This window comes from Ictidomys tridecemlineatus, chromosome 6, assembly GCF_052094955.1.
Source record: "Ictidomys tridecemlineatus isolate mIctTri1 chromosome 6, mIctTri1.hap1, whole genome shotgun sequence".
NCBI lineage: Eukaryota > Metazoa > Chordata > Mammalia > Rodentia > Sciuridae > Ictidomys > Ictidomys tridecemlineatus.
In genome coordinates, this window is record NC_135482.1 from 30,208,750 (window position 1) to 30,232,308 (window position 23,559).

Below are 23,559 nucleotides of genomic sequence, written 5' to 3' on the forward strand. Positions count from 1 at the left end.
TTCTGGTTGAGTCTTGTGAGGATGCTATTTGATATGACTAATATTTGAAGCTACAGACTGAATGAAACAGATTGCCTTTTCCTTTGTGGGTAGACCTCACCCAATCCATTAAAGGTCTTAATAGAACAAAACTGAGTAAAAGAGAGTTATTTCTATGTGCCTACCCGTCTTTGGGTCAGGACATGGTCCTCAACAAATTTTGGACACATATTGAAACTATACTACTGAATTTCTGGGGTCTGAACTTCTTATCCTCTGTAATTCCATGAGCTAATCCTTTCAAATCTCTCCTTGTTCTCATTTCCCTTTATAATTCATAGTTGTATATAAAAATAAATAATATTTAATACGTAAATATGTGTATTCTAAAGTATTGCCAGCTGTGATAAGGGAGATTTCACCTTGATGCCTTATCGTATTTTAAAATTTTATTTTTCTTTACAATTTAAGATAAAAATACTTATCTGATAATGCTTATGAAGTATGTATGTGTCAAGGGATCTTGACATATATTTGTAAAGTTTAGGGATCTGGGTTTAGGCAGGTCAATGATATTAGTCTCATTGATACAGAAATCTGATTAGCATCAAGTGAAGAAGTTTATATAAGAATTATTTAGAATGGTGTAGAGTGAAACAAGCATTTAATGAGTAAATTATTTCGATAAGCAAGTGGTTTACCCAGTTGAGTGATTTATACCCTCAGAAGAGAGCTATTTACCATAAAGAATAATTTGTTGTCCTGAGAGAAAGCTAGTGGAGCAATATGTTTTTCAAAGAAACAAATGTTCAGAATGTTTCTGAAATAAGCAAAGTCACTAAAAACAACTTTGTTTCTTTAGTCAGTTTTTCTTGAAAAGTGAGATCTTGTTAATTAAAATTGCTGAATTAGTTCTTGATTTTACTAAGGTCTGACCCTATGTGGACATAGGCAAGTTGTTTTCAATGTGTATTAGAAGATTTCACTTAAACATAAAGTTAAGACTTCTGATGAACATTATTCTTTATTTTCTGTGTGTATAGACATGTATAGATATAAGGGTATTTTGTTTTTGCTTTTATTTTGAGAGACAAGATCTTGTTATGTTGCTCAAAGCCTTACTGAATTGCCGAGACTGGCTTTGAACTCATGATCATGCTGCCTCAGCCTCTGGAGTCTGCAATTATGGGAATGTGCCACCATTCTTGGAAAGATATAAGGTTTTTAAACAATAAATAAAGAGTCTCTCTCCTATTAATACGTTTCATAGCCTAGAAGCACATTTTATTAAATCATTTTAGATTTTGTACCTTTGAAAGACCCCAGCCTCAAAGCCTTAAGCTTAATGTTAAGAAATATAACGTTTTGCTCTGCAGTCACAAGATGCTTCCTCCTAACCGCAACCCATGCCCCACACCCCCCATGTTGTAACCCATACGTTAATACCCTCATGTCAAAACCGCAAGATGTCCCAGACAGTTAAGAAACCACGAGATGTTCCAGAGGGGCAGACTTGAGCAAAAGAGGACAAAAATAGGAGCACATGGGTGGGGTCTCCAAACCCACTCTGCCCCCTGTGACCACTTTTAGGGGAGCTTGAGAGGGGGCCAATGAAATAGCTGATACTGTGCCAAGCTGTCATGGGGGGGCCAATGAAATAACTGTTACTGTGCTAAGTTGGAATCTTATCCCTTGCAACCTATAAAAATCCTGTAACCCCGAGCCCATGCATGCAAGCTGCCTAAGCCACGGCTGAGGTTCTGCTTTGCATCCATAGGCGCCTATGTGAATAAATTCCTCCTGCTGATTGCATCCAGTGACTCGCGTGTTCCATTCTGGGTTGGGGTCTCGGGGGTCTTTCATTTGGGGGCTCGTCCGGGATCACCGGAACGACCCAGACCCAAATCCGGAGGACACTCGACTTCACTGGGAGGTAAGCCGGCAAATACGAGCTCTCTGTCTCTATGTTTGTCTCTATGTTTAATGTCTTGCGCAGCGTCTGTATTCTGAAGTCTACGCGTAGCTCAGTATCTGAAGGCAGCTTGAGAAGGAGCTAATTTGAGGTTTGGCTCGGACTTCTCCCCTGCCACCCTGGGAGACGTCCCAGGGATCCGAAGGGTCCATTTTTTCGGGGCCCCCAGTGTTTCTGAAGGATACACTGTCTTTGTAGGCGAAAGAGAAGTACTAACTTCTCCCAAGCCATCTGAATTCGGTTTCTGCCGGCACCGCGCAGCGCTCGTCCCGTTCGGTCTCGTCTTTGTACTACTGTGTCTGTCTGTCTACTTTCTGTCTGAAAGAAATATGGGGAACACCCTAACTACCCCTTTGAGCCTTACTCTAGATCATTGGCAGGACGTCCAAAAGCGCGCAAACAACTTGTCCGTGACGGTCAAAAAGAAAAAAAATGAAAAACTCTCTGTGCCTCAGAATGGCCAACATTCAATACCAGCTGGCCTCCTGAAGGAACCTTTAACATTGATTCTATCTTACAGGTGAAGTCTCGGATCTTCATCCAAGGTCCTCAGGGACACCCTGATCAAATACCCTATATTATTACTTGGGAAGATTTAGCTTCCACACCACCCTCCTGGGTGGCTCCTTTCTCTCCTCCTAAATCCCCTTCTCATTCTTCTCCCCTCGAGCCCTCTGCTCCTCTCCTTCCAGTTCCTCCTCCTCCTTCACCTCTACCCCCTCAAACCTCCCAACTTTACCCTGTTCTCGACAAATCTGAAACTTTGACTAAGCCAAGGGCAACACCAAAGAAGGTTTTGCCACCAGAAGACTCAGCCCTAATTGACCTGCTATCTGATGTGCCTCCTCCTTATCAGCCCCAGCCCTTGCCAGCCCCTGGGTCCAATTCACCTTCCTCGGAGGAAGAAGAAGACAACCAAGAGGGTCCAACTGCCAGTGCTCCCCCAGATCCATCCCCCATGGCGGGACGACTCCGAGGACGACGGGATCACCCGGCATCAGGGAACACTTCTAAAGTTCTCCCCCTGCGGCAAACGGGGGGTCCCAACGGCCAATATCAGTATTGGCCATTCTCAGCCTCTGACCTTTATAACTGGAAAACTCATAATCCTTCCTTTGCTAAAGACCCTGTAGCTTTAACCTCTCTGATTGAATCTATTCTAGTGACTCACCAGCCAAGGAGAAACAAAAAGTTCTTTTGGAAGCTCGCAAAAATGTACCAGGGGATGATGGGCGACCTACCCAACTCCCAAATTTGATTAACGAGGCTTTTCCTTTAACCCGGCCAAACTGGGACTATACCACTGAAGCAGGTAGGAACCACCTACGTCTCTATCGCCAGTTACTCATAGCGGGTCTCCAAGGAGCAGGGCGTCGGCCCATTAATTTGGCCCAGGTAAGACAAACTATTCAGGGAGCAGAGGAGAGCCCAACAGCATTTTTAGAAAGACTAAAGGAGGCATATCGGAGGTTCACACCCTTCGATCCTGATAGTGAGGATCAGAAAGAAAATGTCTCTATGACATTTATTTGGCAATCTGCCCCAGACATCAGAACTAAGTTGCAAAGACTGGATAATTTGCAGGATTTCTCTCTAACAGATTTGCTGAAGGAAGCAGAAAAGATATTTAACAAGAGAGAAACTCCAGAGGAACAAAAGGATAGAATCAGGAAGATGCAAGAAGAACGAGACCTTAAGCTTAGAGAAGAGTCAGACAAAAGGGAAAGAGAAAGTGATCGAAAGCGTAACAGGGAACTAAGCAAAATATTGGCCACTGTAGTTCAGGCAGGACGTCAGGGAGACAAAGTAAGTCAGGACAGGGAACGGAGCAGACCCCATGTAGACCGAGACCAATGTGCCTACTGTAAGGAAAAAGGACACTGGGTAAAAGACTGCCCAAAGAGACCCCCCAACCCTAGAAGAGGTGCAAATCGGGCCTCGCAGTTACTAGCATTAGATGAAGACTGAAGGAGTCAGGGCCAGGAGCTCCCCCCTGAGCCCCGGGTAACCCTACAAGTAGGGGAGCAACCTGTAACCTTCCTAGTGGATACGGGAGCCCAACACTCAGTGCTGACGCAAGCACCAGGACCCATAAGCCACAGAACAACATGGGTCCAAGGTGCCACCGGGAACAAACCATACCGATGGACTACCGAAAGAGAAGTACACCTTGCCACAGGTAAGGTTTCTCATTCGTTTCTACATGTGCCTGATTGTCCGTATCCACTACTAGGAAGAGACCTGTTAACCAAATTGAGGGCCCAAATTTATTTCAAGGACGGGGGTGTCTCTATTACCGGGCCAAACCAGACCCCCTTGCATGTATTGACTTTCAAACTAGAAGATGAATACAAACTTTTTGATAAGTCCTCACTACCTATTAAAAACATGGACTATTGGCTTAGTTCCTACCCGGAGGCCTGGGCAGAAACTGGAGGAATGGGAATGGCTAGACAACAACCTCCACTAGTCATACAGCTAAAAGCCACTGCAACTCCTATTAATATTAAACAATATCCTATGTCAAGGGAGGCCTACCAAGGCATCAAGCCGCATATCAAACGCCTCCTAGATCAAGGCATTCTAACACCTTGCCGGTCGCCCTGGAACACCCCGCTGCTACCAGTTAAAAAGCCAGGGACTAATGACTATCGACCGGTTCAGGACTTAAGGGAAGTTAACAAAAGGGTAGAAGACATTCACCCCACAGTGCCAAATCCCTACAATCTCCTCAGCACCTTGCCTCCAACCCATACCTGGTATACTGTTTTGGACCTGAAAGATGCCTATTTCTGCCTAAGACTGTCTCCCCAAAGTCAGGCCCTTTTTGCATTCGAATGGAAAGATCCTGAGGAAGGGGTTTCTGGACAGCTGACTTGGACGAGACTACCACAAGGATTTAAAAACAGCCCAACGCTCTTTGATGAGGCTCTGCACCAGGACTTGGCTGAATTTCGGGTAAGACACCCTTCCTTAATTATGCTTCAATATGTGGACGATATCTTGTTGGCTGCAACCTCCAAAGAAGACTGCCTAACAGGTACGAAAGAATTGTTGCAAACCTTGGGACTATTGGGGTACAGGGCATCAGCAAAGAAGGCCCAAATCTGTCAGACAAAGGTTATCTATCTTGGCTATGAACTTTACGATGGTCAGCGCTGGCTGACAGCTGCCAGGAAAGAGACTATCTCAAATATACCAACCCCCCAGAGTCCCAAGCAGCTGCGGGAGTTTCTAGGAACTGCAGGTTTCTGCAGACTCTGGATTCCTGGGTTTGCTGAGATAGCAGCCCCCTTGTATCCACTGACTAAACCAGGTATTTCCTTTACCTGGACTGAGGAACATCAATTGGCATTTGAACAAATTAAATTGGCTCTTTTATCGGCCCCCGCCTTAGGTCTGCCAGACATTACCAAGCCTTTTGATCTGTTTATAGATGAAAAACAGGGTTATGCAAAAGGGGTTCTAACCCAAAAACTGGGACCCTGGAGGCGCCCTATAGCCTACCTGTCAAAGAAATTGGATCCAGTGGCAGCCGGATGGCCACCTTGCCTCCGGATGATAGCAGCTGTGGCTCTTCTGATTAAGGATGCCACCAAACTGACTTTGGGACAGCCATTAACCCTATTAACCCCTCATGCCATTGAAACCATAATTCGCCAGCCACCCGACCGCTGGATGTCAAATGCCCGGCTCACCCATTACCAGTCTTTGTTATTGGATACTGACCGGATCCAGTTCGGCCCCTTGGTGACATTAAATCCAGCAACCCTCCTGCCGCTCCCGGAAAAGGCAGATCCTCACAACTGCCAGCAGATTCTTGCAGAAACACAGGGGACCCGGCCAGACCTCACAGACCAACCAATGAAGGATGCGGAGCTAGTCTGGTATACAGATGGAAGCAGTTATCTGCTCAACGGAGAACGACGAGCAGGAGCGGCCATCACCACTGAATCTGAGGTAATATGGGCGAGTGCGCTTCCGGGCGGGACGTCAGCTCAGCGGGCAGAACTGATAGCTCTGACTCAAGCCTTAAAGCTGGCAGAGGGGAAAAAGCTAAATGTGTACACAGACAGCAGATATGCTTTTGCCACTGCCCATATACATGGGGAAATTTACAAGCGCCAAGGATTACTAACCTCAGAAGGAAAAGAAATCAAAAATAAGACTGAAATATTAGCTTTACTTAAAGCTTTATTTTTGCCTAAGAAATTAAGTATCATGCATTGTCCCGGCCATCAGAAAAAAGACACTCCAGAGGCCAAAGGGAACAGATTAGCAGATGAGACAGCCAAGAAAGCAGCTCTAGGGCCACAGCTCTTAATAATGACTCTATTGCCCCAACAAGTAGACCCACCGCATGCTAACCACGAAGAACAATGGGTCTATGAAGACAAGGACTTAAATGTCATACAGAGACTGGGGGCTACCTACAGCCCAGAGGACAATACCTGGAAATATCAAGGAAAGACTATCATGCCCCTTAAAGATGCAAAACAACTAGTGAAGTCCCTACACAGACTCACACACCTTGGAGCTAAAAAGATAAAAGAACTTTTAGACCGCGGGGAAGGTACTTTATATCTCCCAAACAGGGATCAACTTCTTCGCCAGACAGCAGAAAATTGTCAAGCATGTGCCCAGGTAAATGCTGGTAAAAACAAGATTGGAATCGGAATTCGAATAAAAGGGCATAAACCTGGAACCCATTGGGAAATAGACTTTACTGAAATCAAACCAGGTATGTATGGCTATAAGTATCTTCTAGTTTTTGTTGATACCTTCTCCGGATGGGCAGAAGCATTCCCGACTCGACATGAAACTGCTAAGGTGGTTGCAAAGAAATTATTAGAAGAGATTTTTCCCAGGTATGGGGTACCTGGGACAATTGGATCGGATAACGGGCCTGCCTTCGTTTCCCAGGTAAGTCAGATGGTGGCCAATATATTGGGGATCAATTGGAAATTACATTGTGCTTACAGACCCCAAAGTTCAGGACAGGTAGAAAGAATGAATAGAACTATTAAGGAGACCTTGACCAAATTAACGCTTGAAACTGGCACTAGAGACTGGGTACAGCTCCTGCCTTTAGCCTTATATCGGGCCCGAAATACCCCAGGCCCACAGGGACTAACCCCATTTGAGATTCTGTATGGTGCCCCACCACCTGCTGTTAACTTTTATGAAACTGAAACCTGTGCCTCCCTCGCCCCATCTATGCAGACTCATTTGCGTGCCTTGCAGCTGGTTCAGAACGAGGTCTGGAAGCCTTTAGCCGCAGCATACAAAGAGGAACTTAAAACCCCATCGCTGCCACATCCCTTCAAAGTCGGAGACACCGTCTGGGTACGCAGACACCAGAGCAAGAACCTTGAACCACGGTGGAAAGGACCCTACACTGTCCTGCTGACGACTCCTACTGCAGTCAAAGTGGACGGCATCTCTGCTTGGATCCACGCCTCTCATGTAAAGACTGCTCATCCACTGGAATCCACCAGCACCTCTTCAGGATGGAAATTGCAGCGCACTCAAAACCCGCTAAAGATAAGACTCACTCGCTGCTGACTTTATTCACTTTATGTCTAGCTCTCCCCATGTCAGCTGCCAGGCACCACTTGTATAACCCCCCGCACCCCCGAAAGTCCCAGACAGTTGGGGATCCTAGAAGCCGCAGTACAGCAAGATCTGAGGGCAATAGAAACCTCTGTAACTGCTTTAGAAAAATCTTTAACCTCCTTATCAGAGGTAATATTGCAAAATAGACGGGGTCTAGACTTATTGTTCTTAAAGGAAGGAGGGCTTTGTGCTGCCCTAAAAAAAAAAAAAATTGTTACTTTTACACAGATCATACAGGGGTAGTAAGGGAATCCATGACAAAACTCAGAGAAAAGACTAGATGCACGGGAAAGATCCCTGCGGAGCTCTCAAAGTTGGTTTGAAGGCTGGTTCAATAAGTCCCCATGGCTAACTACTCTATTGTCTACCATAGCTGGACCCTTGATCCTCTTGCTGTTGATCTTAACGTTTGGACCCTGTATTTTTAACAAATTGATGCAGTTTATAAAAGACAGGCTTTCTGTGGTACAGACCATGGTCCTTACCCAGCAATATCACTTGCTTCAACAACAGGCTGAATCTGAACCCGAACAGGCAGATCTATGGATATAAGATTATATCCCTGATAAAAGAAAAGGGGGGAATGAAAGACCCCAGCCTCAAAGCCTTAAGCTTAATGTTAAGAAATATAACGTTTTGCTCTGCAGTCACAAGATGCTTCCTCCTAACCGCAACCCATGCCCCACACCCCCCATGTTGTAACCCATACGTTAATACCCTCATGTCAAAACCGCAAGATGTCCCAGACAGTTAAGAAACCACGAGATGTTCCAGAGGGGCAGACTTGAGCAAAAGAGGACAAAAATAGGAGCACATGGGTGGGGTCTCCAAACCCACTCTGCCCCCTGTGACCACTTTTAGGGGAGCTTGAGAGGGGGCCAATGAAATAGCTGATACTGTGCCAAGCTGTCATGGGGGGGCCAATGAAATAACTGTTACTGTGCTAAGTTGGAATCTTATCCCTTGCAACCTATAAAAATCCTGTAACCCCGAGCCCATGCATGCAAGCTGCCTAAGCCACGGCTGAGGTTCTGCTTTGCATCCATAGGCGCCTATGTGAATAAATTCCTCCTGCTGATTGCATCCAGTGACTCGCGTGTTCCATTCTGGGTTGGGGTCTCGGGGGTCTTTCACCTTGAAACATGACATAATTAGAATTAAAGATAGATTTCAGAGGAGAAAATAAATGCATTTTTATCTTTAATGCACAGAGAACTAAATTTTAAAATATACAATTATTTCAATTACTTTGAAAGCATGATGAATTAGAATAAAAATTGATGTAAAGAGTAAGAGCAAAAAATTATAACAGCACAATTTTAAACATTAGTAAAAATTAACCTAGCTAGGAATATTTATATGCATATTAAAATGCCAGTGAGATACTTTTGTTGAGAAATAAGCAAGAATTGAAACATGAGGTATCCAGTGATATTTAAAATACTTGGATTTAGAACATTCCCCTATTGTTGGAGTGAGAATGCTGTCATTTTCCCAGAAGATGGTTTGATATAAAGTGTATTAAATACATGAATCACACTTTTTTTTGTTTTTGTAGAAATAACTACCTGCAAAACAGACATGTGTATCAGATTCATGCTTCAGAAAGGTCATGGCCAATGTGTGGACACGCAGGAAGAGTTCTGGGCTGACCATGCCACATTCTAAGCAGAATGAAGGAACAAGGGAAGAGGAAAGGGTTTGGGAGCATGTGGCATATGTTTTTTACAGACAGTTCTAGGAGTTTTTATCTTACATTTTAAGCTACATGAGAGTCTGGGAAGTGCTTTCATTTCACTAAGCCATCTTTGCAGCAAAAAATCAGCCATCCTCTTTCAATAGCAAGACTCTGTTTTACAATGTTTGACTGGGCAAATTAACTCCAATTTGCCTCAGCTTCTACAATCTAGTCTCTCCTTACAATAACCAAAGGGCTCATTAAGGTTTCTCCCAAACAAAAAAGCAGTTCTTTTCTTTAGAAATAACCTGCTATTTTCATGGCATTTAAATGGATGTACCTAGCTTGTTAAAAATACCCATTGTTTCATTTTAAAGTAACACAATTTAAAAAATGCAGTCCTAGAATATTCTGTTTTTATTTTAAATTATAGATGTTTGGATTTATGAATGAATTCAGGGAATAAAGCAAACTTCTAATAATTATTTTCTGGATGTTAGGACAAAACATCATGTTTACTTATGTTTCTTCTTAGTGCATTCTCTAGATATTTTACAAATAAAAGCTTAAAATTACAGAGAAATATTCATTGATCTCTATCAAGAAATAAATATAATTTCATTAATTCATTCATCATTTATCTCATAAAATGACCCAGTTATTTCCTGTTCCTTATGCCAAACACCATAAACCAAAAAGCCATGATCCTCTCATAACGGTATACACTTCCTATTGTGGTAGAATGGCTAGGACACAATAGATTGTAGTGCCCAGATCAGCAGATCCTCCTACCAAGCTGTAGGGTCCCCCCAAATTTCTGCTATGTCTAAATATTGAAAAGAGCACAGGAAGGTGCTTGTGAAGTTGCAAAGGTGTAGGTCTAAAATGTTGTAGTATCATAAGAACTGCTTATATATTGATGTGAATAGTTGTGTGTGTGAGTGTGAGGGGGGAAGGGAGGAAGAAAGAGAAACCGAGGAATATTTGGAATAAGAAAGACCAGGGAGGTTTGCATTGTTTTTTAAGGGCATGATATGACATTCCACAAACTATGAATTTCTTGTGAAGGTTTGTGTAGAGATTGAAAGACTCCATGTAGCGAAATTTGCATTTTAGGAAATGGCACATCTTATGCCCTTTCAATAAATGGTACAGGTTTCCACGTAAGAGTAAAATTATATGGAAAAAAGTTTGAACTCAAGTCAGTCAACGGTTTACTTGAAAACTCTACAGTGTAAACGGGTCCCGCATCTTTAGTGCATGAAATGACAGATGAGGATCTCTCCCTTAACTAGCCTGGATGTGAACTCAACAGTCCATGTCTGTTGTTTCCATTTTACTAAGACATTTAACCAAAGATCATATAACCTGTGCACGGATTTATTAATCCTGGTTTAAACCTCTAATGCTACAACCTGTCACAGCTTATCTCTGAAGCATGGACACATGTACAGCATATGCATTACCACACCCGTAGCTTATCTCTTCAGCCCAGTATCACACACACACTCATTTTGTTATCCTGAACTTGTTCTTTTTCTCAGCTCTTTTCATTCCTTAAAAAAATGGGAGCTAAGATTAGTGATATAAAGTGACAGTGTGGAGGAGGACAAGACTATGTACAGGGAGAGAGATTTCACAGAATCAAAACTAGGGATTTTAAATTGAAAGATAAATTGAGCACAGGCAATATCAAAAAGTAACAAAATAGTCTAAAAATACATAGATGCTGTCTCCTTTTTTTTTTTTTTTAATTTATAATCCAGACTAACAATGTGTCATTTTTTCATAGTGTGTCAAGCAAGGGGCACCATAGAACATGCAGGGTGGTCAAGCTAAGTGGTCTGTAGAGCGCTGCCTACCTTCCTCTTTTACCAACAGGAGGCCATATGGAAAAACCAAACCCAAACCAAAACTGAATCTGGTTAGATGCACTTTCACAAAAATCTCAGTGTTCGACTACTTTCCTATCATATGAGGCCCTGAGTAATCCCCAACATTCCCAAAACACCAAAGCTTCAATCTCTGCATTACTCTGTTATCTACAGAGACTATGTGACTTCCTAGGGGTGCTCCCACTATGTACATGGGGATTATTGTCTGTGTTTTACTCATGAAAAATAGCTTGTCAAATCTCATGCAGATACAATATGGCAGGAGGAAGAATATAACAGACCCTCAAGCTTCTGCTATTTTCTATAGACATTGCAATTTAAGCAACATTAAATTTGCTGAGACTTTCTCATTTTTTTTGATAGGTATTTAAAACATTTATATGCAATTCATCCATTAGAGTTTAAACATGAATAGGAAACTTCTTTAATATCAGGTTCGATTTTTTACAAAATTGGAACTTTGGAAGCACTACTGACATTCCACATTAAACCACCTAATAACACGACTAGAGAAACTTTTGCTTCCTACTATGTACTAAAATACTAAATTGAGCATTTTATTCATTTTTTCATTATTTTACATAAGGCTGTATGAATCTGAATTCTGTACATATTTAATTAGAAAATTTTAAAATAGTTCACTTTTATAGAACACTGCTTTATAAACTTTTCCAACAAGTAAGAAAGAAGAGGATAATATGAATATTCCTGGGTATTTGTGATAAATTCCCAAGAGACTAACCAAATAAATGAGAAATTCTTGTGGTCTTCTGCTTTATCTAAATTATTTATGTGGATTTTACATTCTATTCTATAATATATCACTGCTTGTTTTAATAAAATTTGTTTTAAATTATTTACTATCTGGGAAAAAATTCTATTGCCTTTACTCTATCATGTGAAATGAAAACAGTCACAATTACCCATGCAGTTATTGACTGAGAAGATCATAAGATTATTATGCCTTTAAAAATATTTTTTTTGTAACTAAAATGACTCTATGAGCAGCCCTTTATCATTCAGGTAAACAGTGCTGTTAATTAAATTATCCCAATATTGATTTTGCTGTATTTCTATTTCATCTAAAAAAATAATGTCTCAATTTTAAATCTTAAATTCCAGAATTGCCCATCTCCTCCAGAAAGTCACTGCATACCTGTATAGGGAAACGGACTTTCAGAATCTTTTTCTTGGAACATAGTGATATAATCTAAGACACAGTGACAGGCTATAGGTTGGATATGGCTTGCAAGAGTTCCAAAAAGTTTCAGGTTTTGGAAACTTGGGTGTTCATTGTAGTGATATATGAGACAATTAAGTGGTGGTAGTACCCAGTGGGAGGTTCCTAGTTCAATTAAAACTTTGCCCTTAGAAGAAATTGTAGGACACTCATCTCTCACTGGATCCTGTTTGAAAATGAGATCTCTTCCTTTGCACCTATTCCCATCATTGTGATACCATTCACTTATCAGTCATGAGACCCTTATCATAGCCCAAACAATGACCATGCTTTGCCCTTGAATTTCCAGAACCGTGAACTAAATAAACCTATTTTCTTCAGAAAGCTAACCCACCTCTGATATTTTGTTGTAACAATGGACTAATACAGCATATCTGTTTGAGAGCTACCTCCCTCTACTTTTAATCTCAGCAGAAGAAGCTGGGCCTATGATAGAATAGGGTGTGATTCGACGGAATATTACTCAGCAATAAAGGAGAATAAAATGGCATCTGCAGGTAAATGGATGGAGTTAGAGAAGATAATGTTAAGTGAAATTAGCCAATCTCAAAACACCAAATGCCAAATGTTTTCTTTGATATAAAGAGGCTGATTCATAGTGGGATAGGGAGAGGGAGCATTGGAGGAGACACACTCTAGATAGGGCAGAGGGGTTGGAGGGGAGGGAGGGACATGAGGTAATTAATGATGGTGGAATGTGATGTTCATTATTATCCAAAGCACATGTATGAAGACACGAATTGGTGTGAATATAATATGTATATAACCAGAGATATGAAAAATTGTGCTCTATGTATGTAATAAGAATTTTAATGCATTCTTCTGTCATATATAAATAAGATTATATTACATATATGAGAATAAGAAGTGATTAGGAAAGTGGGGAAATTTAAAAAAGAGCTATTCAGAATTAAGATCCATAATTTGTGTCATCATGTGAATGTAAGAGCATAGATTGACTTCACAAGTTTTCAAACCTAAATATAGGTGACTAAGAAATTTAAAATATTACTTAGAATGGCAAAGTTTATAGGGGAACGGATTTATAAAATGCAAGAGTTATTGTGAGATGACATAAATTGAAAACACGATGACAAGTTAATAAAATGTATTGATGACATTAATGTAGAGTAATTGAGTTCTTATATTCCTTAAAAATATACTTTATATACAACCAGGGATATGAAAAAATATGCTGTATATGTGTAATGTGAATTGTAATGCATTCTGTCATATATTTTAAAAAATCAATAAAAATTAAGAGAATACAGTTAAAACTTTATGCCAAAGACCAAGTTATTTTTTAAAAAGAAATTTCAAGCTAAACTTATTATATCAGGCTATCATTTTGCTTCAATGAAATGATGTGAAGTCACTAAGTTGTAAGTCACTAACCTGCCTTTCCTTGTAATTTTGATTTTCCTGGATTTTGTGACTATACCATCCAAACTCCTGTTACACCATCTGCCCTCCCCATCCCTGGTACTACAGAGAAGAAACTGTCTTTTATTTTTTATACAAGGCCATTTTCTCATGACCACAGGTTATTTGACCAGTAGTGATCTTCTCATAAAGAGTTAATTAATAAATCATATCCTAACACATGCTACAAAGGGATGACTTCACAGACATTCTTTTCTTGAGGATTTGGTTTTTAAAGTAAGATCTAGTTTAATTTAATAGCTAAGCACATGTATAGAGATAACTATCATTTTACTTCCAAGTCACATTAGGGTCCGAAGAAAAGAAGAAAAAGATATGAACAAAACATCAGTAAGAGTTCTTTTTCTCTCTGTGTATCTATTGAGATCTGTGTTATCCATTGAGATAACTAAGCTATCTTAATCTATTTCTGAATAATAGGGAGCAGATTGGGTGAGTTGCCAAATAATGAATTAGGATGGAGAGGTCTACAACCAGTAGAGAACTCTGACCTGCTTTGCAGAAGGTCAGAGAGGCTCTGGATGTGGAAACGACAAGTGTGACAGAGATCAAGGAGTAAAAAGTAGAGCAGAATCTCATGGTGAAGGGGGCACAGCAAGTTCATGGCAAGGAGTTAGCCCATGCAATGCTCCAATTTGCCCCTTCTTTGATCTCTTAGAAATTTATTCTGATAAAAGGAATGAAGTGTATATGGAACTATTTTTTCTCAAATAGCTATTCTGTTGTCCCGAACATAGTTGTACACAGTCCATGTTTTCATCAGTCATTTCTAGACTCTCTTTTCTGTTGCACTAATTACCGCAATCATGTGCCAGAATCATCAGTTTAAATACTGAAGAATTATGCATTTAAATAGATGATAAATGTAGTTTCTCCTCATTGTTATACATTTCCAGAGTATTTTTTCCATATGAACTCTAAAGTCAGTTTATCTAGTTACCAGCAAAACAAAATGAAAAAAAAGGTTCTTTTTTATTTTATTAGGTTGTGTTAATTTTATTAATTGTTTAATTTAGAAAGAGCTGCACCTTTATAATGGCGCTGTCCTATGCAAGCACGTCTATTTTTTCCATCTGTTCAAATATAGTCTCTGGAGAGAGAAACAAATCAAACTAACAAGAAGGGTCTCTGTTATTTGCAATCAAAAAAATCACACAGAAACAAATATTTATTTATTATACAGTGTGACAAAAATCATGGATTTTAGGGACCACAAAGAAAAATCAATCTTACTTATTCTAACTCTTTGATTATAAAAATTACAGAATTGAATCTGACAGAAACTTGCTCAGGGCAACAAATTTTATGTCAAACCTAAGACTTAATTTCTTTCTTGTTTAACATTTATCACCATAAATAAATAATTTCACATGAGCTTCTAAGAAAATATGTGTAGCCGAAATTAATTCTGTTTTATATAGTTTTAATTCTATCAAGTCAATAGACCACTTACAGCTCTCATTTGTTTTTAACTCTTATAAAACTATACATACAGTCTTATAATTTTGAATGTGTAATTTTCTTTAGATGTATTCCCCTATTCCATACCTAAGTTCACTTAATATGTACTATATTACTTTGTGGAACTCAATAATTCAGAATACTAATCATCGATGCATATCTGTTCTAGATATTTCCTCTTTTGGGAACTACATAGCAAAGATTGCTGAGAGTGAGTTGTCTACACAAAGATGTTGCCTCTATATTATTATTTCTTATTCACAAACTTTCTGGTTTATATTTTCTGCCATTAAAGTTCTTGTCAAAGAACAGGGTTACCAATGACTTCCATGTTGTTTGCTCTGATGGCCCATGGAGTCCCACAGGACCCCAACCACCTTTCCCAATTCAGTTAGCTTTTGTCCTTCTCTTGCACTGTGCAGAGCCATTCTGGTTTCCTTAAAAGTCCCTGGAACATACTAAGTTTTCACATGACTCATGACTTTCTAATTTACAATTTGCCCTACCTAAAATATTTGCCTCTTCACTTTACCTAGCTGACTTCTCCTAATCTTTCAGGGCTTAGTTTACATATCTTTTAAGACAATTTTCACCAATTAATCTCTACAGGTGAAGGAAGCTTCTACCTTCCCATGCAGTATCTCGGCAACTTACTGACCTCATGCCTAACACTTATCACCTTTGCTTCCTTACTTATTTATCTTTATAACCACTGTATACTCTTCACTTAGCAAATAAATTATAGTGATAGTCTCTCAATTAATATTTCTGCATAAATAAATGTACTACTGCTCAATTGAGAGATTATCTGTCTTCATTTTGTAAGAAAATAGTAATGTTTGGGAAACATACCTATATTTAATATCTGTTAAATATATATTCTTGAGCACCGCAAGGGATATAAACTTTATGTATATGATGGTCTTAAGCAGACTATTTTTTGATCTTTGGAATGGGAATAATTATAGAGTACACATAACAATTATACTATAGAGTACATACAATACATTGCTCTGTTTGCTACATTAAATATATTCTCATACTTTAGTAATGTTTGAAAGTTATTTTCTAGAAGTCTAAGACATTTTAATTGATATCAATCATTATCTTAAACTCTTTAACATCATTATTTTAGCTGTGAGGCTGAATATTCCTGTCTTCTACATAAACACAACAGTTAGTACTTGATAGCAACAACCATTTAGTTAGAAAAGAGGAAGGAGAAAACTTTACAGTTTATAAAATATTCTAGAAGAGGGGCTCAAAAAATATCAAAGAGGCTTTGTGAAACTTTATCTGAAAAATACTATGGTTTATTTTAAGTTAACTTCCCTTCACTTTTCCTCCCTGTAGCCTTTGGTAGATTCATGGCTTTTCAAAAGCTGTTTTAGTTCAGAGGTAAGATGGAGAGGCTTCACACCTGAAAAGAATATGACCCAGGTACAAATGAAAGGTGGGACACCACAGTAAGAGAACAAGCAGATGGCCAGAGATCAAGGCCTCAGACATGGGGAAGAAAGGGAGAAAAATTACAGAGGGCATAGAGACTAATGCCTCAAGATTTCAAAGATGTGACTTTCATCATGGTCTACAAGAGCGAAAGAAGAAAGAATTGATGTTCAAAGCATCTTAAAATTTTTGTTGCTCATAAAACTCTGCCTTCTGTCCTTTGAATTGACTGCTAACAGCAGTACATTTTCAGGATCATGGAGGGGTCTTAAGTTCACAAACTTAGTATGGTTACTATAAGTTTCTTAGCACTTAAGAAATAGAAAAAGAATTACAGTGAAAATCATTGACTTCTGCATTACTTCCCAATCCCTGACACATTTTCTGTTTGCTAAGTTTTTCCTATGAACAAGGAAATGCTAGGATAGAAGTGAAGGCTTATAGTAACAAAGAAGAAAGATGGCAGAATGTAAAGAAAACTGCTGGTAAAATGTCTTCTATGTTCAATGCTAATAATTTATTTGGGGCTTATAAAGTAAAGACTACACAAAGTATTTGTCTCCTTTCCCCTTATTCAGATCAACAGGATCATAATATTTAGCTGATAATAGACTGAAAAAGCTAAAAATCATTACTAACTAAAACCACTGTTATATCCCAACACAGTCAATCCTTGCCATTTGACGTTTTCCATTTTTTCACATGATTACTTTTCTTTTCTAATAACTTCTGACATGAGTCAAGAATAATTAGAAGGTAAAATGTTCGAATTAGGCCACCACATGCTAAATATCTTACGCAATTTATTTTCTAGTCTTGTGACTAGGGAAAATTGAGCATATAGAAATAGTGTAGATAGAATTGGATGAAGTAGATCTATTTTGCTCCTTTCCCCATAGTTTTGTAAGAAAGGATAAGGACCAAGGTATCTTTTACTGAGTTAACCCCTTTGAGGAAGCACAGGAAAATAATTAAGAAAACAATTAAGAGTATATTAAGAATGATGGGCACTCTTATGTGTGGCTCATTTCAAATGAAAGAAGACCAGAAAGTTCTGACCCTACACAATGTGTATCTAGCAGGGCATCTTATATCTGAGATTGCTCAGAAAATTTCATAGTGGGAAGCTGGAGGAGGCTTAAGAGATTTAAGATTCTAATTTAAATAGGATTGACATTCCCTTCCAATCACCCCACTCCCATTACATTTTGTTGTGGCTTATATATATTATCATAGTGGTTCTGCTACTGCTTTTGTTGGTGTTTCTTCTCTAAATTTGAAATGTTTAATATTATTATTTTCCTATGCATTCCACTGAGCATTGAAGTAGGTGGATAGAATCAATGGAAACAATCGTATTAAAAACTACCTAATTGCATATTTTCCATGTATTCCTGTCTTCATAATGGAAAAGATTCTGTTAGTTTTCTTTTTCTTTTCAGAATTTAAGCCCTACTTATCAGTAGGATTTGTGTGTTGGAGTCTGTTTTATGTTCTTAGTATCAACACTTTTGACTATAGCTCGGGTCTACATTTCTCAGAATTCTAATCCCTGTGGATAAGGTTATAGTTAAGAAAACAACTTGTGTATGCTCTGAAAGGTGGATTTAAAACTGAAGCTATTACTCTCAAAAGGTGGTGGTCATCTGTCACAAAGTCAGCAGCTCCAGATTCCAGTTTGCCTTCTCAACTATTTGGACCTGGCAATGTACAGAGGTCTTTTACTCATCACTGAGGGCTCGATTGCCCTTTGCAAAAACAATTTCTAAAGAACTCTGCATGACTACCTCTCTCCCACTTCCCCTTTGGTTAGTTTGGCTGGAATATCTGGATTTTTTTTTTTTTTTCAAATTCTGACCTGCTAGCACAGATCAGTGCTTCAGGTGTTGTGATTAGTGACTCTGATTCATTCAACATTTCCCTCTTTGGAACTGTACATCCTTACCTCCTCTGTTTGGGTACATTGGAGTAGAAAAATGTTGTTTCAATAATATTTTGAATGGCTCTGGTTTCATGACTGAGCCCTGAGAGAGAAATTATATATTAGTTCCAAGAAAGCAGAACCTTAAGGCCATGATTCTGGAAATTGGTTCTCTGATCTGATTAGATTTAAAGGCATTAATGGCCTATTTGCATGTGGTGGTTGGCATTTAGAGGCAAAATAGTTATTGTGATCATCACTTTTTATTATCTGAAGCCAACTGCCTATAGAGGATAGGCTTTGGATGATAATGTATCTGCTGTCATTGAAAATTATATCGGAAATAAATGAGAAAAGTTATCAACACAGTGTTTTATATTCTCAATTCAAGATTAGAGCAAGAAAGTATCAAGTTTCTACAATTGCTTAAAACTATCTTCTGTAACTAAAGATTTACTCTTTGTAAAATTGACCCCAAATTCCTATATATGGCTAAATTGCATTTTATAGAAAAATCATAGATTTGCACAGTCTCCTATTTAAAGTATTGACTAAGAAGCAAATCACTTCCAGAAAATGAGATTGGGTAAATAGGACAGATGACATTAAATCTTGTCACTCCAAATTCTGACATGTCTTCCTTGCTAGTGCACACCTGTTGGAGAAAGGTGGCCAATCTTTCATTGAGAACTTGTGGGGCTGGGGATGTGGCTCAAGTGGTAATGCGCTTGCCTGGCATGCACGAGGTGCTGGGTTCGATCCTCAGCACCACATAAAATAAAATAAAGATGTTGTGTCCACCGAAAACTGAAAAATAAATATTAAAAAATTCTCTCTCCTCTCTCCTTCTTTAAAAAAAAGAACATGTGATGATCATTTAAAAATGAATAAATAAATATCTGATAGGGTCAGTAGACTGCCACCCCCCCACACACATACCATCCCAACCCCTGATACCTGTAAATGTTGCTTTATTTGGAAAAACAAAAAACCTCTTTGCAGATGTGATCAAGTTAAGGATTTTGAGATAGGGAAATATTTCCGGATTATCTGGTTGGGCCCTCATGTCATGAAATCACAACTGTAAGGTAGTTCAAGATAAAAAACACCACACTGAGAAAAGAGGGTAAGGGGATGTAAAAGCAGAGGAGATTAGAGTGGTGGAGTCAGCAAGCCATGGAATGCCAGCTGTCAAAAAACCAGTGAGGGACGGAGTCTCCCTAGAGCCTCAGCAGGTAGTGCAACCTTGACATCAGCGGAGAAAACTGATTTCTGACTTCCAAGCTTCCAGAATTGTGAGAAAATACATTCCTGTTGATTAATCCACCAAATTGGTGGCAACCTTATTACAACAGCCTTAGAAAATGACTGTAGTAAAAAGAAATATTGCACTTGACTCAAGATCCATACCCAGAATTTCTGTGGCTTCTAGAACTATAAGCAAACTCAAATTCTGCTGTTTCAGGAGATTGAGTGCAGAATATTATTACTAATATATCTTGCATACCACAATAGTTACAAGAATTTTACCATTGAAGAAGAAAAATGAAGATGCAGTCTAAAGGTGATGAATAGTGATGGGAGGATATGCTCTTACAGAGGGCTGACTTTATTAATGTGGGGGCAATTAACTAAAAGTTCTGGATTCAGTTAATTAATTGAGAAAGTTTAAGTGACTCCACATTTTCTTGGATCTGGTAACTGGAATCGAACAACAGCGACAAGCATCAGGGCATACTTTCTATAGAAATGATAGTTTCCAAAGACCTTACCATGAGTTTCTTATTTGTGACTTCAGCATATGAAAGAGGATAGCTTCTGGAATTTTCCTGCAGACTCTGAGCTGCCCAACCAACTCAGTTCTTAGGGTATTTACAGTAAGTGACTTCTTTGTTTCTATTCCTGTCTCCTAAACCTCAACTTCACCAGCTCTAATTTCGCTTTTCTCTATAATAGTTCAGTTTCCTTTTATGATAGAATACAGACTAATACAATTAGCATTTTAATAAATGCCCATGATACTGCGTTTTTAATTCATTCTGATATGGTCTGAGGTAGCTCATACCCAGACCTCCATTATCACATAGTCCTAAAATGCAAAGGGTAATAAAACTAGTCCCTAAAACATAGAGAAAATGTATAATTAGTATAATTTATATCATTATTTTTTTACAGATTAGTTTCTATTTTCTCAGTAAATTTCTATAAATAATATCCATGTCATTAGCACTGGACTGATAGGTGTTCCAATAAGGCTTATAGTACTTGTACAAATGCTGTGAATTCAGATTTATTCCTGGGCATATAAAGCCTATATCAGTTTGAATGTAAAATGCCCAATTTTAATATATGGAATTCACTGGTTGATTCCACTTACTTATAAATGCTCTTTTTAATTCTTTTGAATGTTTGAAATCTATCTTGCTATTACTATCCAATGGAAGTCACCCCCAAAGAAAGAATTAACTGTGTTTATAACAAGCATGCAGAAAACAAGCAAATAAGTCAATACTTTAAAAATATTAAAAATTATTATATACAGCAAATTTCGGAATAGTCAAAATTTATCATTCTTTGTTACTTCCAGAAAGCAAAAGATCTTAGTTCCCTTGATCTTAAATGAGAAAACACTGCTTATCTTTGATATTTCCATATGCTAGCCATATTGTGTTTAATGTTTTGTTTTCCTAAAACTAGCTTGGTGAATTATATCTGCTGCAAAGGTCGTGACTTTAGAAGATGTGTGAAGTGAAGTGAGTGGCACAAAACAGTAGGTAGTAAAGCATCATACAAGTCAATGAACAACAAGGTCAATTACTTCATATCAACATGTGGTTTAACACAGCTGGAGTGAAAAAAAATTGGAATGCTTGACTGGCATCGTGCAGCCTTATGGGATAATAAGGGAACTGAAACCATTGTTTCATAAAAAAAAAAAATGGTAGTCTGATTAGGCATAGATTCAAGGTAAGTTGTAGGCCAAAAAGAAAAATTTGTAAAATTTATGCAATAAATGCAAGAATGGAATGGAAAAGCAAATGCCTCCACGTTCCTTTAAACGACAGACTTGGAGTTGCTTGCTGAAATCTGTTTTAAACTGGCATCAAACTTTCTTTGAAAGCAGCAGTCTCCGTGCTATTTCAAGTTCTCCAAGCAAAAAAATCAGATTTTTATCAGTTGGTAACTTGAATACAAATCTTGCTTGAGGAACAGTTGCAAATATTTTAGTAGATGCTATGATAATATGTTTTTCTCAGCATATCTTAGGGCAGGCTTCCAAAATCAAGGATTTTTATTTTAGTGTTTTGTGTGTAGTGTGTGTGTGTGTGTGTGTGTGTGTGTGTGTTTGTGTGTTTCATCCTGTAGGGCAGACTATAAGAACACATGTAATTAAAATTATATGAATTAACATAACTTTAGGGGAAAGACATTGTGAGACATGGAGATTGTTATGTTATGATTGATCTTATATAAAATAGCTCCAACACTGAGAAAGAGATTAAGCTGTCAATCAAGATGTGGCCCTTCCTTTTCTGAAAGTTCCAAAATATTTAGGGACCCTCTATGCTTTGACTTCTTAACCACAGATTTAGCCCTGATGACCAGGAAAGCTAAGTGCTCATTGACATCAGAGGTTTACTTGAACCATAGCTGATGACAAAGTGCCCAAGGAATGCTTTCTTATAAATCAAAGTATTCATAAGGTATATACATTCTTCAAGGAATTAATGCTACCCTGTACCTATAATCACTGCTCTTTGTACTTGTCTTGGGCTGCCAAATCCATTATGGGAGCATTAAAATGGAGTAGTGCTCAGCTAATGATGCATAATGTCGGAGGTGTAGCTCTTTGCTTTTGTCTATTTTGCACATTTGCTTTTTGCAGCGAAAAATCAATTAAGATTTTAACACCATACACATTCTGAAGAAGTATTTTTCTTCTTTTTAATGTGTTTTACAGGGCTTCCCCATCATTAACGAAGTCATATTCTGTAAACCTCTCATATAAACTGTCTCCTTTTCACCTTTAGGAATGAGGCAATTGACTTTCATTTAGTAAAATGTGTTTGTCCTTTCTAAAGACATTCTGAGAATACCATGTGGGTGGGCAGTGTAAGATCTTTGGGAGAGGTATTTATATCACATATAAATATCCAATAAAATGGGAAAGATATCAAAGTATGTTCTTAAAGTTTATACCCATATATTGTACCTCCCTTTCTCATTTCATATTCACAGGAATTAGAAAAATATTTTCCTATTTTTAAAGTTCTCAGTGAAAAAAGAAAAAAAAATAAAACTCACATATTCCAGGAAAGTAAAGCATCTCCCCCACCCAAATTATGTTGCATTTCACTTAGAAGGTACAAAAGAAATAAGATGGCCATTACTTCTATTTTTATGGAAAATGTTCAGTAATTAGATTTTGGTTTGGCCTTTCTACTTACAAAGTTAGTATCTTATTTAGTTAAGTAAAGATTAAAATCAATCTTCTAGATAGAATGAATGGGAAACCTTTAATCAGCTATTTGCTTTGTGACCAATATGCTAGTAACAGTGCATCTGATAGTGATATGGATAAATAATGAAACATGAGACAATGCAATATCAAGCCCATTTTTTCATTCATTTTCATAATTTTTATCTACTTTTATTCTATTTCTTAAACAAAAATAATTTATATTTAGCTTTGAAGTTTTAGCTTAATTTTTATGACATATAAATAGTGGTAAGTTTGAAATATCGACTGGTTTCAAATTCAGGTTGGTCCTTACTAATATAGTTGGGTTATAGCCTTTCTCTATCTTCTTCCAGCTTATAATCACATGTAAATGACTGATTTTATTATAGCAAGGCATTTCCATTCTTTTTTTAAGCAAAAAAAGAATGAAACTTTATAAGTGG

The 23,559-nt window shown here is 38.3% G+C and overlaps 2 protein-coding genes across 3 annotated transcripts; both read left to right on the forward strand.

Annotated features, from left to right (window-relative positions):
- Positions 1-2,387: 2,387 nt before the first annotated feature.
- Positions 2,388-4,204, forward strand: LOC144365045 (uncharacterized; the record flags this gene model as incomplete). The annotated part of the gene is made up of 1 exon (XM_078015815.1): positions 2,388-4,204. A coding segment is annotated over one exon (822 nt), but the record flags the coding sequence as incomplete, so codon positions are not given.
- A 711-nt stretch (positions 4,205-4,915) lies between these two features.
- On the forward strand, positions 4,916-8,650 carry LOC144378585 (protein NYNRIN-like). 2 transcript variants are annotated; one of them, XM_078053043.1, is made up of 2 exons: positions 4,916-6,874; positions 7,175-8,650. In XM_078053043.1, the coding sequence occupies exons 1-2, from the start codon at positions 4,931-4,933 to the stop codon at positions 7,514-7,516; spliced, it is 2,286 nt and encodes a 761-aa protein (XP_077909169.1). In that variant the 5' UTR covers positions 4,916-4,930; the 3' UTR covers positions 7,517-8,650. The 2 variants fall into 2 exon arrangements, with proteins under 2 accessions (XP_077909169.1, XP_077909170.1); XM_078053044.1 differs by having other exon boundaries at positions 4,916-6,692; positions 7,175-7,485.
- Positions 8,651-23,559: the final 14,909 nt, after the last annotated feature.

Excerpts from the sequence above, each read along its gene's own strand:
- LOC144378585 (XM_078053043.1), top strand. The coding sequence starts at position 4,931 with ATGCTTCAATATGTGGACGATATCTTGTTGGCTGCAACCTCCAAAGAA. Across the intron at positions 6,875-7,174 it reads GGCCTGCCTTCGTTTCCCAG|ACTCATTTGCGTGCCTTGCA; the intron begins GTAAGTCAGATG and ends CCATCTATGCAG.